At 37.3% G+C, this 15,040-nt stretch overlaps 1 protein-coding gene across 3 annotated transcripts in view; it reads left to right on the top strand.

Annotated features, from left to right (window-relative positions):
* Positions 1–15,040, top strand: part of OFD1 (OFD1 centriole and centriolar satellite protein) — a 29,928-nt gene that overhangs the window by 9,126 nt on the left and 5,762 nt on the right. For all 3 annotated transcript variants that reach the window (XM_069003332.1, XM_069003342.1, XM_069003351.1), the window contains 10 exons: positions 47–153; positions 1,037–1,156; positions 3,671–3,744; positions 4,403–4,494; positions 4,641–4,830; positions 5,479–5,609; positions 5,995–6,106; positions 7,572–8,183; positions 10,413–10,545; positions 13,311–13,411. In XM_069003332.1, the coding sequence (XP_068859433.1) occupies positions 47–153; positions 1,037–1,156; positions 3,671–3,744; positions 4,403–4,494; positions 4,641–4,830; positions 5,479–5,609; positions 5,995–6,106; positions 7,572–8,183; positions 10,413–10,545; positions 13,311–13,411 (1,672 nt within the window). The remainder of the gene's footprint in view (positions 1–46; positions 154–1,036; positions 1,157–3,670; positions 3,745–4,402; positions 4,495–4,640; positions 4,831–5,478; positions 5,610–5,994; positions 6,107–7,571; positions 8,184–10,412; positions 10,546–13,310; positions 13,412–15,040) is intronic.

Here is a 15,040-nt window from a genome sequence, read left to right as displayed (position 1 = left end):
TGTATAAAGTGTGAAGTAAAACTAAGGATAATGTTTTGTGATTCAGATAGAAGCAAAGGAAGTGTACACTCAGAGACAAAGTCTGTTGAAAGATATTGAAGCCTTAAGGACCAGGGAGGCTGAACTGAAGCAAAGGATGGAGGCATTTGAAATGTAAGTTGCTGAAGGATGTGTACAATGCTAAATGATGCTTCTGCAAAGCATGCCTCAAGCTGTTTCTGCTTTTGTGATGTTGAAATAGATTATATATCCCAGAAGTTATGTTTTACGTTTTGAGCAGTATTGTATACTGTCTCTATTAGCAGGGATACCCCATACAAAAAGATGTTTCCGTTTTTTTTCTATTCCACCTCGCCCAACCAAAACAGTTCAGCATTGCTTTGGAGGCAAGGAACCAGATGTTTACTTTCAAGTGGTTAAATTAAATAAGCTCAACCCCCAAACAAAACAGTATGTATCCCTAACACTCATGAGATACATACATGGATATTTTGTCTCATTAGTCCTATGTTTTGGGGTTGTTTTTTTTGTTTTTTTGGGGTTTTTTTGTTACTTAATAAGATCAGTTTCCTTTAGTTAAATAAAAAAAGTAACTAAGCCATTTTTGGCCAAACTTTCAATACTACTTAATGTTGTTACTTTGTCATCTGTTTTCCATAGCAAAATGAGTATCCCGCTAAAAAAAACCTGGGTTTTTTTATCAGCCCAGTAGAGGGTGCTGATAGAATAGCATGCTCAGCACTCTTTCCTCTGAAGTGTTTCTGGTGTGGGAAACTGAGCCAGGGTTAACCCGGGATAGCTGCATAATTGATTGGTACTGAATTTTAAGTAGGGCAATTTAGTTTTTGTCACATCTCCATGTTCTTAATGAACTACAGTGACAGAGTGTGATGATGATTTCAAATTGCTACAGTATTCCAAGCAAGCACATCACCCTTTGATGTCTATAAATGTTATTGTAAAAAAGAAACAAAACCCCAGACTAAAGATTTGATTTTATAACTCATCATTGTCTGTATATTTCTGGATATTTCAGCACCCAGAAAGTTCAGGAGGAGAAAAATAAAGCTATAGAAGATGCACTTCGGCGTCGTGAGGTTGCTGTGAAGAACATAGAGGAGACATACGACCAAAAGCTGAAGACAGAACTCTTAAAGTAATTTTTTCTTTTGTGTCTAATAGGACACATGGTATTTCCTATGAAAACAGATTAATAAACTCTATAAGATCTCTTTAAAAGCATAGCAAAGCAAGGACTTTGAAAATATGCATTTATGTTTTTGTTTTAGTCAGATTGAATTTTTTACATTACTGCTTAGCTATTTGCTAGTAAGCTTGCTATAGAAAATAATTCTCTTTTTGTTATAGGTTAAATTATTGCTGTAGTTTAAATTCTGTGTCGATATCTGGAAAAGAGATGTGACATTAGCTTAGACAAGAGGATCTGAAGCAGTATTAGTTACTTCCTTTGACCACAGTTAAAAGGCCTGACCATTTTATGAATGCAGAAGAGGCATGAAGGGGAAATCAGCGTTAAAGAGATGCTTCAAGTGTCTTGGAAAAGGGGTGAGAGACACACTAGTGTACAGACTTACCTTCACCCTTTCCCATTTTTGAAGAGGAATTCTCTGATATAGATCTCCCTCTTTTATTGGCTACCTTGTGCCTGAACCTGGTCTTAAAGTGTGACTTCTTTTGGGGTGTTGCAGTGGGTATACCCTAACTTTGCTGTTGTACTTTCTTGTAGTACGTTGGTCACTCAAAGGGTTTCTTGATAGTTCAGTGCAGACAAGTGCTCTTGCCATGTCATGAACCTGTCTCAGGCAGTTAAACCAAATGACTGATGTATCATCATTTTTTATTGCAAGCCAGTGAGCAGTGTAATCTGTGTTTGTAGGTCTTTAAATTAAAGAGCAAAGATGTTAATAGTAGGTTTTGCTAAGAATAGTCCCTCAGAATTTGATGGTTTTGTTAGAGAACAATGAAATGCAACTAATTGACTCACCTTGGTATCTTATTTTATCTAGTCTATAACAGCTAGTTACAAATAGTGATTGCAAAGTCCTTTCAGTACATGAGGAGAAGCAAAGCATTTTAAGGATAAACTGCTGCTTGGCTTATTTTATCAACATACAAAATATTTTAAGGCATGCTGCAGGTGTTCAGAAAGACAAGATCCATGTCCTTTTTTCCCAAATCATCAATGAAAAGTATTAAAGAACTACTATTTATTGTACAGAAGTAGTGATGATTGCTAGCAAATCAATTTTTTTTTTTGCAGTAAACATTAAATGCTGTATTTGGGAGAAGGATCTGAATGTTCTGCACCATTTGCAGAAATGCAGGAGGGTGGATTTGGCTATATCTGAAACCATGAATTATGTCCCAGTCATGTAAAATGCTTTCTTAGCTCCTGTAAATTCCACTGTGATGGAACGGCACAGTTAAATGACTACTGGGCTGTGAATAGTGGTGTACCTGGGCAGTGCTCAGTGTCTGGCTGGTGACTGGTGGTGTGCAGAGAACCCCTGGGGCCAGTTCTGGGGCCCTTATTGTCCAACACCTCCATCTGGATGGGGGCACAGGGCATCCTCAGCTTTGAACATGAGGCTTAATTAAGAGGAATCATTTCCACAAAAAATGGCAGAATTTCAGTTCAGGCAGACTTTGACAAGGGAATCGTGCCAGTGCAAATCTTAGGAATTTTAACAAGGAAAACTCCAAAGCTCTGTGCTTGGGACAGAGTATAGTCCTATGAAGTTGTATAAATGGGGAAAAGGAATTGACTGAGGAGCTGCATTTCTGAAGAAGTGGATGAGTTACAGTGAATGCCAGGTTGATTATGAGCCAGCAGCATGCTCTGGCAAATAAGGCAAACAGCATGATGGGTAAGGCTAGAAGCAGCATGGCCAGCAGGCTGAGGGAACTTAGTGTCCCTTTAAAGGTACTGGGGAGGGCTGTGCTAGGAATACCATGCCCAGGTTTGGGCTCCTCTGTTCAAAAAAGTCATCAAGAAACTGGAAACTAGTAAAATCTGTCAGGATAGTTATTGAATTCTCAAATGTGACCTTTCAGTTCATATGACGGGGCTGGAAGTTGTGGCTTGGGAGATTTAACTTGGACATAAGGAAAAAATCTACTGGAAGAGTAGTGCAGCATTGGCACAGATCATCCAGGGAGGTGGTGGAATATATGTCCTTTGAGGTTTTCAGGACTTGGCCAGGAAGAGCCCCAGCTGCCCTGCTGTACAGGTGGTGATAGTCTGCCTTTTTGAGGGGGTGGTTGAATGAGATGATTGGCAGGGCCCTTTCCAACCATTTTGGTGGCTCTGTAATAGTTAATTTTGTCAATAAATAACTGTGTGATTATTGTGCAATATTTCTAACCATAGCATTAGTACGGTTAATAATGGTAATAAAACATGGTGGTATTACTTAAGTGCTTGCCTGACAATAGTAATAATTACAAAGTATTTTTAATGTGCATTTGAGATTACAGGAGAGTACAGATGTATGCACAGTTATGTAAGGTAAGGATATGTATTTTTCTTCTAGTGTAGGACAGTCTGGGTCTAGTTTGGTCTAGTTTGGGAAAGAATGGAATTAGCACAAATGCCTGTGCATGTGTGCACACATGTCCTTTGGAAATATGTAATTCTTTTTGCTTCTAGATATGAGCTTGAATTAAAAGAAGAATACATAGCCAGAACCAATAAAGTTACTGAAGACGAGAAAAAAAATAAAGGTAACCATGTGTCTGAGGTTGATAAAGTACCTGTTTATCTCTAGAACTTTTACTGTCATATGCCAAACCACTGTTGATACTGAACAGTCCTGGTGTTCAGTGGTACAAGGGACAGAAAAGCCATCCCAACAGGTGGCAGTTCAGCAACAGTGACAGTTCAGCCACTCGTTGCTGTCCAGAATGCAGTGGGAACCATACACTGCTGCTTTGCACAGAGGCTGCAAAGCATTCCTGGATTTTCAGTGTCCCATTTCCTTCGGGAGTCCTGCTAACTCGTTCAGGCTTTTAACTGAACTCTGATACTGTAGCCTGGAACAGTTGCCAGTTTCGACATTTATTGTGCACAAGATGTTTAATTGGAGCCTGCAGAAGGGAGCCAGAACAGATAGCAGACTTTTAAGTTAGGGACATGTAAGAAATGATATATCACAGGCATATGAATTTGATTTACTTAATTCTAAATGTGTATATGCATATGTATACATTTATACATACAGCATGATTTACTTAATTTTGAAGGCGTGTCTATGACATTCAGTCATTTTTATGTCTTCAATTCAATTTTGAGCTTAGCAGCTTAAAACTGTTTTCTGCTGATACAGTTTTTTACTGTAATACCCTACTAATTTTAATTCAGCATTTGTAATCCTCCCTGCAGAGAAAGCTATGCTTTTGCATGAAGAAGCCATTGCTGTTAATTCAAAAAAGGAGGAACTCAAGCAAGCTGTATCACGCACCAAAGAGCTTGAGGTAATAGTAAATATGAATTTAAAGAAGCCTGTATTCTAATTGGTGCAGTTGAGGTATTTTACAAATAAAAAAAGAAAATGTGAAATAAAAACAATCATTAAGTAGTACAGCGGTTCATAAGCTTCTAAACTGTTCTTTATCTGCAGCTGGATTTGGAGTCAGTGAAGGCCCAGGTTCTGTTGGTAAATAAACAGAATCAGTTGTTGACAGAAAAACTGAAAGAGGTATCAGACTATCCTTTGCTAAAGGAGGAGAAATTGGAGCTCCAAGTGCAGAATAAACTACTTAGGCAACAGTTGGATGAGACTCGCAGTGAGAACCAGCATCTTCGAGACAGTCAGTTCGAATGACTTATTTTCTTGTTTCTCTACAAGTATTTGTTTAGAAGTAAATTTTCATTAAAATGCTTGCTTTGTATTATATTTGCTAGTAATTTGCATGAAGCCCAAGCTAGTGTTTGGTATAATTAAACAGTCCTTGGCATAAGTTTATTTTCTTTTATGTGTCCATATGGGAGAAATCCTGAATTAAGTGGTTGCTGTAAAATGGAAGGATATCCCTTTCACCCTCTGAAAAAAGCAGTGCAATATTTCTAACCATAGCATTAGTATGGTTAATAATGGTAAGAGAACATGGCGTTACTATTTACGTGCTTGCCTGACAATAGTAATAATTACAAAGTATTTTTAATGTGCATTTGAGATTACAGGAGAGTACAGATGTATGCACAGTTATGTAAGGTAAGGATATGTATTTTTCTTCTAGTGTAGGACAGTCAGGGTCTAGTTCTTAAAGGACTATACCAGTGAAGATTTTGGCCCTTTGTAAAAGGAAGAAGAAAAATATCACCAAGTACTTTATTCAGACAAAGCCTTGTTATGTTCCTAAAATCAATTCAGCTTTACGTATTCACGGAGTATTGTGTAGAAAGGTGCACACTCATTATTCTTTGTCTGAGTGTCCAGTGTTTCCCTTTTGGGGTAGAGCTGTCCCAGCCCTCGGCAGAGTACCTGGCCTGCCAAGTGGAGCTGAGGAGAGTGGAGCATTCTAAGAAGCTGGTGCTGGATGAATTTGAAAGTCATAAGCAGATGTTGGAAAAGCAGCTACAAAGTGAGGTAAATTATTATTATTATTATTATTAAATGATTTGAAACTTTTCTTCTTCCTGTCATCTCTTTTGCAGTTATCCATCTGCTTGTGCAGGCTGTTTGATATGCAGTTACAAGGATTGTTTGTACTGTGCTTATTTTTATGTAAACAACTCTAAAGAAAACAAAACATCACCACACCTAAAAACTACCAAAAATTAAATCAACCCAACATAACCAAAGTAAATCTCACTGAGTCAACAAATTATCAGTGCTGACTTTCAGTAGGATACTATGTGTATATGGTCTCAATGGACCTGAAAAATATTTAGAAACCAAGTATTCGGCCAGTTGAGATTATACTTTTTGTTTGAATTACGCTGGTTTTTGTTTTTCTCTTGATTTCCTATAGGTTGAGCGTTGTGCCCAGTTAAAGGCCCAACTGTTAGACTCTGAAGCTACTGTCAGGAAGTTAAATGTGCATGTTGAAGAACTGAAACTGCAAGTGAAACAAACACAGACAGGTTTGTATCTTACACCAGAGCAGTCCTTTATGAAGGACAAGTGTAAGAAGTTCCAGAAGCTTAAAAAAGCTGCAGTTGCAGCTAGAACTAATACATCACCAGGGAGTAGATGTTAAGTTTAAAATCAAAATCTATTTAAAGCCCAGTTTAAAAAGCAGACTCATTACAATTTCCTTTCAGAAAAGAGATAGGAGGAAAGGAAAATACTCCTCCCTGAGCACTAGCATATTTTTATTGTCTGTTTCCTTCAGTATGAAGACATTAATGTTTGCTGATAACATAAATGACATTTTCCAGCAGGCAACTTGTGTTTTAATGCATTTTGATTCTTGAATGTTCATAATAAAAATAATCAACCTGAAATTGTATTTTTCTACCTCAGAAATTTAAGTCTAACTCTTAAACAGATTTAGTCAAGTTTAATAATTTTTGCCTAACTTATGCTTAACTGATCTCGTATGGGTTTTAGAAACAGGGGCACTTACATAAAGCAGTTCAGTTTGCTGAAGAAATGTACTTTTAAAGATACTTGTCTGTCAAATTGCTAATATCAAGTATTATAAATAAAAGGGTTGGTATGCATATTTAATGTAAAAATATGGAATTCAGTTCTGCAATGACTATACATTACATACAACATGTGTTCCATCATAGTTCAGTATATGCAATACTTTATATTATTCACTAGTGATAGGTACTTATTCATTTATGGTACATGTATTGGCACCATTTGCAATTGGAAATTTGTTATATCAAAATAGCAAATATATATTTTAATTAAATGACTGAAAGTACTGTAGGAGCTTTTATTTTACATCAATGAGGTCATTGAAGAACCATTTATGTAGAATAAAAACAAGGTTGTAAATTTGCCAAGAGAGATACAGCCCCATAGGTTGGTCTTTTGGGCTTGTTGAAGCATGAAAGTGCAAGGAAACAGACAACCCCAAAACATTCAGTTTAACTGGCAATTTTAGAGTACTTTTAATGAACAAAAAAAACCAACAAAAACATTTTCTATGTGCTGTGTTGTTTTTCTCCAAAATTATTTTTTGATCTAAATAAAGTGAAGCTGTTAAGACTTGTGGCATGCCCTGTATTCCTTAGGCTTTTAACAGCATGATTAGATATAATGTGTCCAAAGTGGTAATGTTTTCATGTTTGTTCATTTGTTTGCTTAAACATAATTTAAAATTGTAGAGTACATACTTAATGGTAGTTTTACGTGGAAGAATTATATATTTAAAAAATAGCAGTGGTAATTTGCAGCTTTGGAGCTGCATTAAAAATACATTTAAATCAATTTCAATTAAATCATTAAATTCTCAAAATGTAAGCCAATTCCATGGTAGAATTATTTTGATCAAATTGGAATTCAAATGCCACATTTTATTATTTCTGTTTTGTTGTGGGTCTCCTTGTATCTCTCTTTAGTGTCCCTGATTTTTCTCTTGCTACCATTTAGCTCTGGAAAATGAGGTGTATCGGAACCCAAAACCTTCGCTCGTCGACCGCTCTGTCCTGGACTTCCTTGGTGACAGGATCGTGCCCCATGACATTTACATGGATGGCACATTCCTGAGGAATCCGGTTCTGACTGATGTGGGGAGGGTCAGCACTGTGCCAGCGCCTGGCTGTCGACAGCAGCTGCAGCCACGCAGTGCTTCCCTGGACTCTGACCTGGAGTGCATCGCTCAGGCCCAGGCAAGGGTGAAGGAACTGGAAAAGGAGGCTGAGTACTTGGAAGAAGCCTACAGGAACTACCAACACAGAGTCATGCAGAATGCAGCTGCAAGCAGAACACCAAGGAAGATGCAGCCTCCTATAATTCTGCAGTGTCCTCTTAATAGACACCCTTTGACTATCCAGCATGAACTGCTAGAGGATAATCCCAGCTCCCCACATTCCCCTCTGAGCAGCCCAAGAGGTGAAGAACACATCAAAAGAACTGGGCAGGTCGATAACTTTAAACCTCCCTTAACGCCACCACACAGAGGAGCATCTTCTTCAAGGCGCCTTTCTTCTACTCCCATTCCCAAATCGAAGAGAGATATCAGTAACAGGAAAATTCCAGATGGTAAGTCAGAATTGTTAATGGGATGCAGTATTGGGTTTTACTTACTGTTCATCCTGGGAAGAGAAAGATTTAGCACTTTTAGTCTTTTACTCGTTATTTGCTAAAATGCAGGAGAAATCAGGAGATGTGGTTTTGCAGGAGACAGAGTATACCAATTGCTTGGGGTATTGCTTCCTCCTGGAAACAAGTACTGGAGAAGTATGTTGAGGGAGCTTTCAAGAGAAGACTATGCCATATAAATCGCTGCAGGTGTAACCTTGTGATATAGAGAGTTTAATTCAAAACTTGCTGTTAAGTATAACTGCTTTGCAACATTAATTGTAATTTCTTAAACCTCCTATATTTCTAACATTTCCTTTAACTGTTGCAGTTAAAGTGTGTGGCAGAAGATGTCTTTGGCTTCTCTTAAATTGAGCTTTCCAGTCTGAAATGTCCAGATTTCCTTTTGTTTGTCCTTTTTGCTGTGATGTCTTTATCAAATACTCCTGAGCAATTGTAAGGAGGAAGGTTTTAGTGTTTGGTCATGATTGGAAAATTTTAATTTGCTATTAGTATCACAGTTTCTAATAATTTCTTAGTCTTTTTTTTTTCTTAAGGACAGTACTCAGAAAAGCAAGCAAAATAGAAATGAAATGAAAATTTTTTAAAAAATCTGTTGTTTCAAATCTGCAGTACATCTGCTTCTTGGCTCAAAGTGGATTTAGTAGGATGAAAAAAAGAGACAGTAACCAAAAAAAAAGATAATGGTCAGCTTCTCCATGGAGGAAGGTTAAATACAAGGGCAGCTTAGTTTGGAAGAGAGGTGGCTGAGATGCGCTGTGGGAAATCTGGAAAACGATGAGTGATATGAAAAGAGTGAAAAGGGATCATTTGATTACTGCTTCACAGACCCCAGAATCCTGTGACATTGAAAGGAAATGAAACAAAATGAAATGAAATAAAATAAAATGAAAGGTTTTTTCATACCATGAGTAAGTTGTGTAATTTATTATTTCTGTGGGAACAAGTATAGATGCAGGAATAGAACTTCTTTGTCAGGCAGATCCAAAAAAGTATTGATTGAAGAAAGGTCGGGGTGGGTGTTGCCAGAAGTAAGATACGAGTATTCTCCTTTTTTAATTTTAGTTTAGTTTTGTTTGGTAATGGGCACTGTTAGAAACAGGTCACAAATACTGATTGATTGTGGCTGTCCCTGTGCTTCTGCATGTAGAGTATCATATTCTGTTACTGATAACATATTTGAGACTTGAACTACCAAAGCAGTCTTTTATGTTGTAAGTTCTCTCTTGTCAGCTTCTGTTAAAGTACCCACAGACTATTTGTTTAGCACTGCACACAGACAAAATCTTTTGTAATACTAGGGTTTTGTTGAAAATTAGGGAATGTTAAAACTACAGTTGTGTGCATAACCTGAACAATCCTTCCTGTCTTTGTACTTTTCAGAAGCTAGTTACAGGAGGGCAGATCTCTTTTTTACATTCAATCTGTTCTGTGCTTAATGCATGAAACTGGTTCTGGAGAGGGGTAAGAGTTGAATAACAAAGGAATGCATTACCTGACTTAAGAATTACAGAAATGGGGTGGTATGGAGTGTAGGAAACCAGGCTGCAGCTGGGTGATAGGATCTTCAGGTTAGCTTCAGTGCTAACATGCTGTTAGTGTGATTTGTCAGCTCCCAGTCAGACTGCTTCCCCACTGAGATGTCACTTCTCTCTCATGAGTCTTCTGAGGAGTGCTTTTATACTGGTATATGTATATTATTCTTTTCTGCTAGAGATGGCTGAAGCACCAGGTGTGGTTTTGCTAGAAAACTCTTAAGTCATTCTTGAAGCTTCTGTGGAGCTTTTCAGTGCTATTGAAAATACCAGTCTGAACAACTCGGGGTAAATTTCAAAGGTAGAAGATACCATGAATGTGAGTCTGAGATTGGTTTTTCCTTTAAGTGAGGGTAAGTGCTCAGCTGTCAGCACCTGTCTCTGGAGGATGAAAGGAAGAAGTATGTCCCCCTCTAAAACACCTGCAGTTGGCAATCCAACAGCTCTTTTACTGCGTAATCTGCCAGTGGAAGGATTATGCAGTTTTTTACTTTAAATTAGCTCATGCATTTGACTGTTTTACTTCTTAAGTCCATGCACATTGGACTAATAATGCATGTGTTGTACAACCAGCCTTGTCTGAGGAATGGTAGGACAAATAACTAACACAAATTGTGGGATTTTTATTCTGCAGATGCCAAGAGCTCATCCCTTACCTCTTCACAGCGGAGTGTTGACCAGGTTCTTTCTCCTATTTCAAAGCCATATTTGCTTTCATCTTCTGAGTCTGTTCCTTCCTCACCATCCAGTCATGGCCAGAAAATCAGGTAACATTGTTTACAAAGCAACATTTTTAACCTGCTTTTTAAAGAAACATGTATCTAATTGTTCACAGTGATAGCTGCTTTTACAAATCAAGCCAGCCATTAATTTTATACGTGAGAACTTTTCTAAAGATGAATAAGGATTTCCATTTTGAATATCATGCCTCAAGTGGAACTTAGTTATAAAAAACCCAAACACTTTGGTTTGCTCTGAGCAAAGCTATGTCTCTTTAACTGTGTCTCTCTTTTTCACATCTGTGACCTGACTGATGAGCTTCTGCTAATTGAAGCATTTGAATTTCTGCTGCCTGTTTGAGAATTTAAATCAAGGCAGTTGTACATTCTCACTTCATTCATTAACAAACTGTATTGCTAAATTTATTACTTTTTTCCCCTCTCTGAAGAGCTTGTTCATGTGCCAATTTTCAAAATAGGATTTTCCAGTCTCCTTTGCATGTAGGAATGGGATGGGTAGCACAACTTTTCTCTTTTCTTTTGTTGCTTTTTTTAAGATCATCTTAAGGTAAATTAATAACTTGACAAAATTAGGCTGCATTTTCTTTCATCTCTGTATCTCCTATTTCCATGCCTGAAGTTCTTCTGTTCTTAATGGCCAGTGTTGCCTCCACTCTCCAAACTAAGAATATGTCCTCAGAAGCAGCTCTAGTACTTAAGGTTTAATATTTTTTTTTAAGATGAGACAACTGAATTGTCCTTAACCTGCTAACCATCATTCCTGATTTGATGGCTGAAGAAAGCTTGTGCTGGGGCAGCTCTAACAGGCATTTGTAGGGCTTTTTTATTTTGTTGTTATCAAGGCCTCAACATACATTTAATGCAGAGAGGCTCTCTTATCTGGTTAGAATTTTGGGAGAGCCTTTATGGTTTTTGTCTTCAAAATGAGCTGTTGGGATTTTCAGGGACTGTGAGGTCAGTTTCCTTTAAGTATTCCCTTGAGGCTGTGTCTCCTTTTTCCCTACTCATTCACGTTTTCTGTGGTGTGTCTCAGATTTCCTGTACTTCTCTGACAGACCTTAAAAAGTGAAGGTTGAATGTTAACCTGCATGTTAAGGTGACAGGGGAAAATGCTCTAATCCTGTGAGGGACTTCTTTGAAGGATTTTATGGACTTCATCCTGTTTGAAGAGTGAACAATATGAGCAGAGGCCAGACCTAGGAAGGCAGCTATGGTTTGTTGTTGATTTCTTGGGTTTCTTATGACAAAGCAAGGGTATAAGGTCCCAGTAATTGTCTTGAACTTGCTGCTTTCCCAAGACTTTCTTAAAAGAAAAACATTCTTTTGTTGCATATTTTCTAATTTCACGTGCCTTGGACTGTTTTCTGTTACATGAAATATTTGAGAAATGCATGTGTGGGCTTTTCCAGTTATTTACTCTTATTATTAGGCAAATGCCACATCACTGATGTGTATTGTGGGATTAGTTTATGACCTGTAGATTTTAAGTGGCAGTGGGAACTTCTTTGAAAAGAAAAGCAAATATGATGCTGTAACATCTGTGACAAGCTGTTAGAAGTCAGACCTCAGTCAGTGGGGAAGAACAATTGCTTCTATGACTACAGGAGCTCCTTGTTTATTTATGTTCCGAGATAAGACTGGTATGAAGGAAGCCAGTAAACACAGACAGGAAGACTAGAGTGGTAAGGCAGATTATTACCTAACTGTTTGTTTGTTTGTTGTTTTGGCCTGAAGAAACCAGTTGAGGGTTGTTACTGAGGCAGTGGGTTCTCTGTCTTTTTTTAGCAGTGTTGCAGGACACAGTATTGAAAAAAGTGGCATGTGTGTCCTTGAACCTTGCACCCTTAAGAATTATTTAGCACTTAATCATTTCTGTGAAGGAAGGATTCAAAACATGAAATAGACTTCCAAAAACTTGAAATTTCATTTACTCTGTGCTATTTAATTGACAGGGTATTTTTCCCCGCTGACATCACTGAACTATCCTTCTGACCATGCAAATTTATTTGTGCCCAGATTCACTTTTTGTTTATGAACAAATCTTTTTGTTGGGGGTATGTTTTGTATTGTTTGTTCTCCACTTTTGCTCCATGAAAGACCTGTATTCCTTAGAAATTGTAAGCACAAACATACTTAGGCTGTGATGAAGAGCACCAGCTGGTGTGAAGTAAGCTCCTTTATGAAGTGCTGATGCTGAATTTCATTAGTGACCTGCACTCCTTTTACTGTTCTAGTTCTGGTCAGAGTTTAGTAGCTGGGTCACGTGGGAGACCTTATTCTTTCACAGTATGTTTCTGATGAGATAAACGGGGATTTAGAATGAGGGCACTAGCCCCATTTTTGATAGAACCCAGATTTTCACCCCTGCATCTCTGTTTTGCCAGACATCTAATCCTAATACATTTCAAACACATCTGTTAAGATGACATCAAAATGGGAATTAAACTGTAACACAGAGCTTAAAAAGGCAAATTTCTTAATTTTCAGTTGACTGTCACAATTCATTGTATTTCTCCTTTTTTGTTGTTTTTTCTTACTCCCTTGTATTTTGTTTTAATGTAATGATTTTATGTCACATAAAGGCCTTGGGGAACGGCTGCAGGGAAATGGAGTGGACTTTTACTAAAAGTTAGAGAACTGGATTTAAATATCCTGTATTTGAGTCAGAAAGTTTAATGGATTTTAGTTTTGGTTTAGTCTGTTGGTTAGTGAGTGAATTTCAGATTGCTATTTGCTTAAAAGTTTAGCATTTATATTTATTAAATTATTTATATTCTTCCTTACTTTTTCAGACTTCAGAGTCAACAGACAGATAAACAAGATTTCAGCGATGTCCACAAACCAGAGAAACTAAGGTATGAAGATCTTGAAGAACACATTTATACTCTTGAAGGTAAGTTTTAGTGCATTTCAGACAGTTTGTTTTAACCTTAGGGCTTAACAGTTACAGGACAATTGTCTTCATAGTTTTAAGACTGTACTTGGAGAGAAAAAATTCTGACTGATTTTGGAATTAAGAAAAACAAATATCTCAGATGATGAGGGATTGATTTTCATCATTCTTGCATCTTTAGGTAAGTGTATGTAGTAATAAGCAGACATTAAATTGAGTTGGTTCTGAAATCTGTGACGTAATTTTGTGCAGAAATCTTGCATAACCTTGTTCTGATTAACGCTGTAGGTCTGACCATTGTTTTGGAATGTTTTTAAATGGTGTAGAATTTTTATTTAAACAGAAAAATGTACTAGTATGTGAACTAAATTGAGGTTTATTATATTTGCTGCATAAATTAGAACCAGGTTCTAATTCTAAAGATAAGTTTCTGTGGCTATTGCATGCACTCTAAATTTTTCCTTCAGTAAGTGAGGCATAAATAGTATTATGAATTAGAAGTTGCTCTAGGGTGTGTGTAAATGTGTGAAGAACTCCTGCAAATATGCTGTCATTAATCAGCATCTCTGAATAGTTTTGGAACATGTGGTTAAGTTACTGAAACCTGAATTGTACCCTAACTTTTTTTTCTCTGAGGTCAGCATTTTATTTATTTGCATTTCTGCTCTCTGTGATTGCATGCTATAAAATGTTTCCTTCTCTCTAAATGCTACAGGGTCAGTTTTCAAAAATCTTTGATATAACTAAGGTACTGTAGAAAGAGGAGGATAATAAAACTTGGTGTACTTTATAGCCATTTGTATATGGAGTGAGATATAGAAGCACAGTTACTGGCCTTACTTAGTTTTTCAGCATTTGAGTGACATCCTAATGTTGAACCTGAGCAGCCTGATCTCTCATGAAACTGTGGGTTTAAAGTAATGAAGTTGTCAATGAGAAAGCTGTGAACAGCAAGTTAATCTTTCCTATTTCCAGATTTCGTTAGGTCTGTAAAGTCCTGAGGCTGGTGGACATGTGGCATTGTGTGGTGTAACTAAACTCATAGTTGGTGAAGAGATTGTGATTGCTGTATGGGAGAGTTAGGGATATTTTCTTTGAAACCAGTGACTCTGACTGGTGTGGGTGGTTTCCTGGGTCCCAGACTGGCTTATGCTTTGGTTGTGGTTAGGTCATATGGAAGGTGGAGTGGAGCCCTTGCTCATTCTCCTGACCCTGTGAGAGTATGGCTTTCAGTATTTTAAAAGGAACTAACCAAAAAAAGATGTTTGTTTAAACAGCAGATGTGCTGATAGTGTTTAGTGATAACTAGCAGAAGATAATGCCTTATCTGTGCATTTCTCTGTGAAGCTTTACGCATTACTCAGTTGGTTTTATTTATCTCATTTAGCTTCCTTTTTATAAGCTTTAAATGTATTATTTGAATGTGAACCAAGCCTGTAGCCAGTAATGGTTTCTATTCATCTCACATTTTAATTAGCCTTATATTTATTTGCTTAATTTTGTATGAGAGGCTTTTGGGAATATGTTACATATTTCACTTTTATTTTATTACATATGACAACAGACTGGCATTTTCTTGGAAATTAGGGCTGAGTAGATGATGTGCCCAAGTAAGGTATTACTGAATCA

The sequence above is a fragment of the Aphelocoma coerulescens genome, chromosome 1, assembly GCF_041296385.1.
Source record: "Aphelocoma coerulescens isolate FSJ_1873_10779 chromosome 1, UR_Acoe_1.0, whole genome shotgun sequence".
Lineage (NCBI taxonomy): Eukaryota > Metazoa > Chordata > Aves > Passeriformes > Corvidae > Aphelocoma > Aphelocoma coerulescens.
The sequence above is the reverse complement of the archived record's forward strand: the minus strand, read 5'-3'. Positions and strand labels throughout refer to the sequence as shown.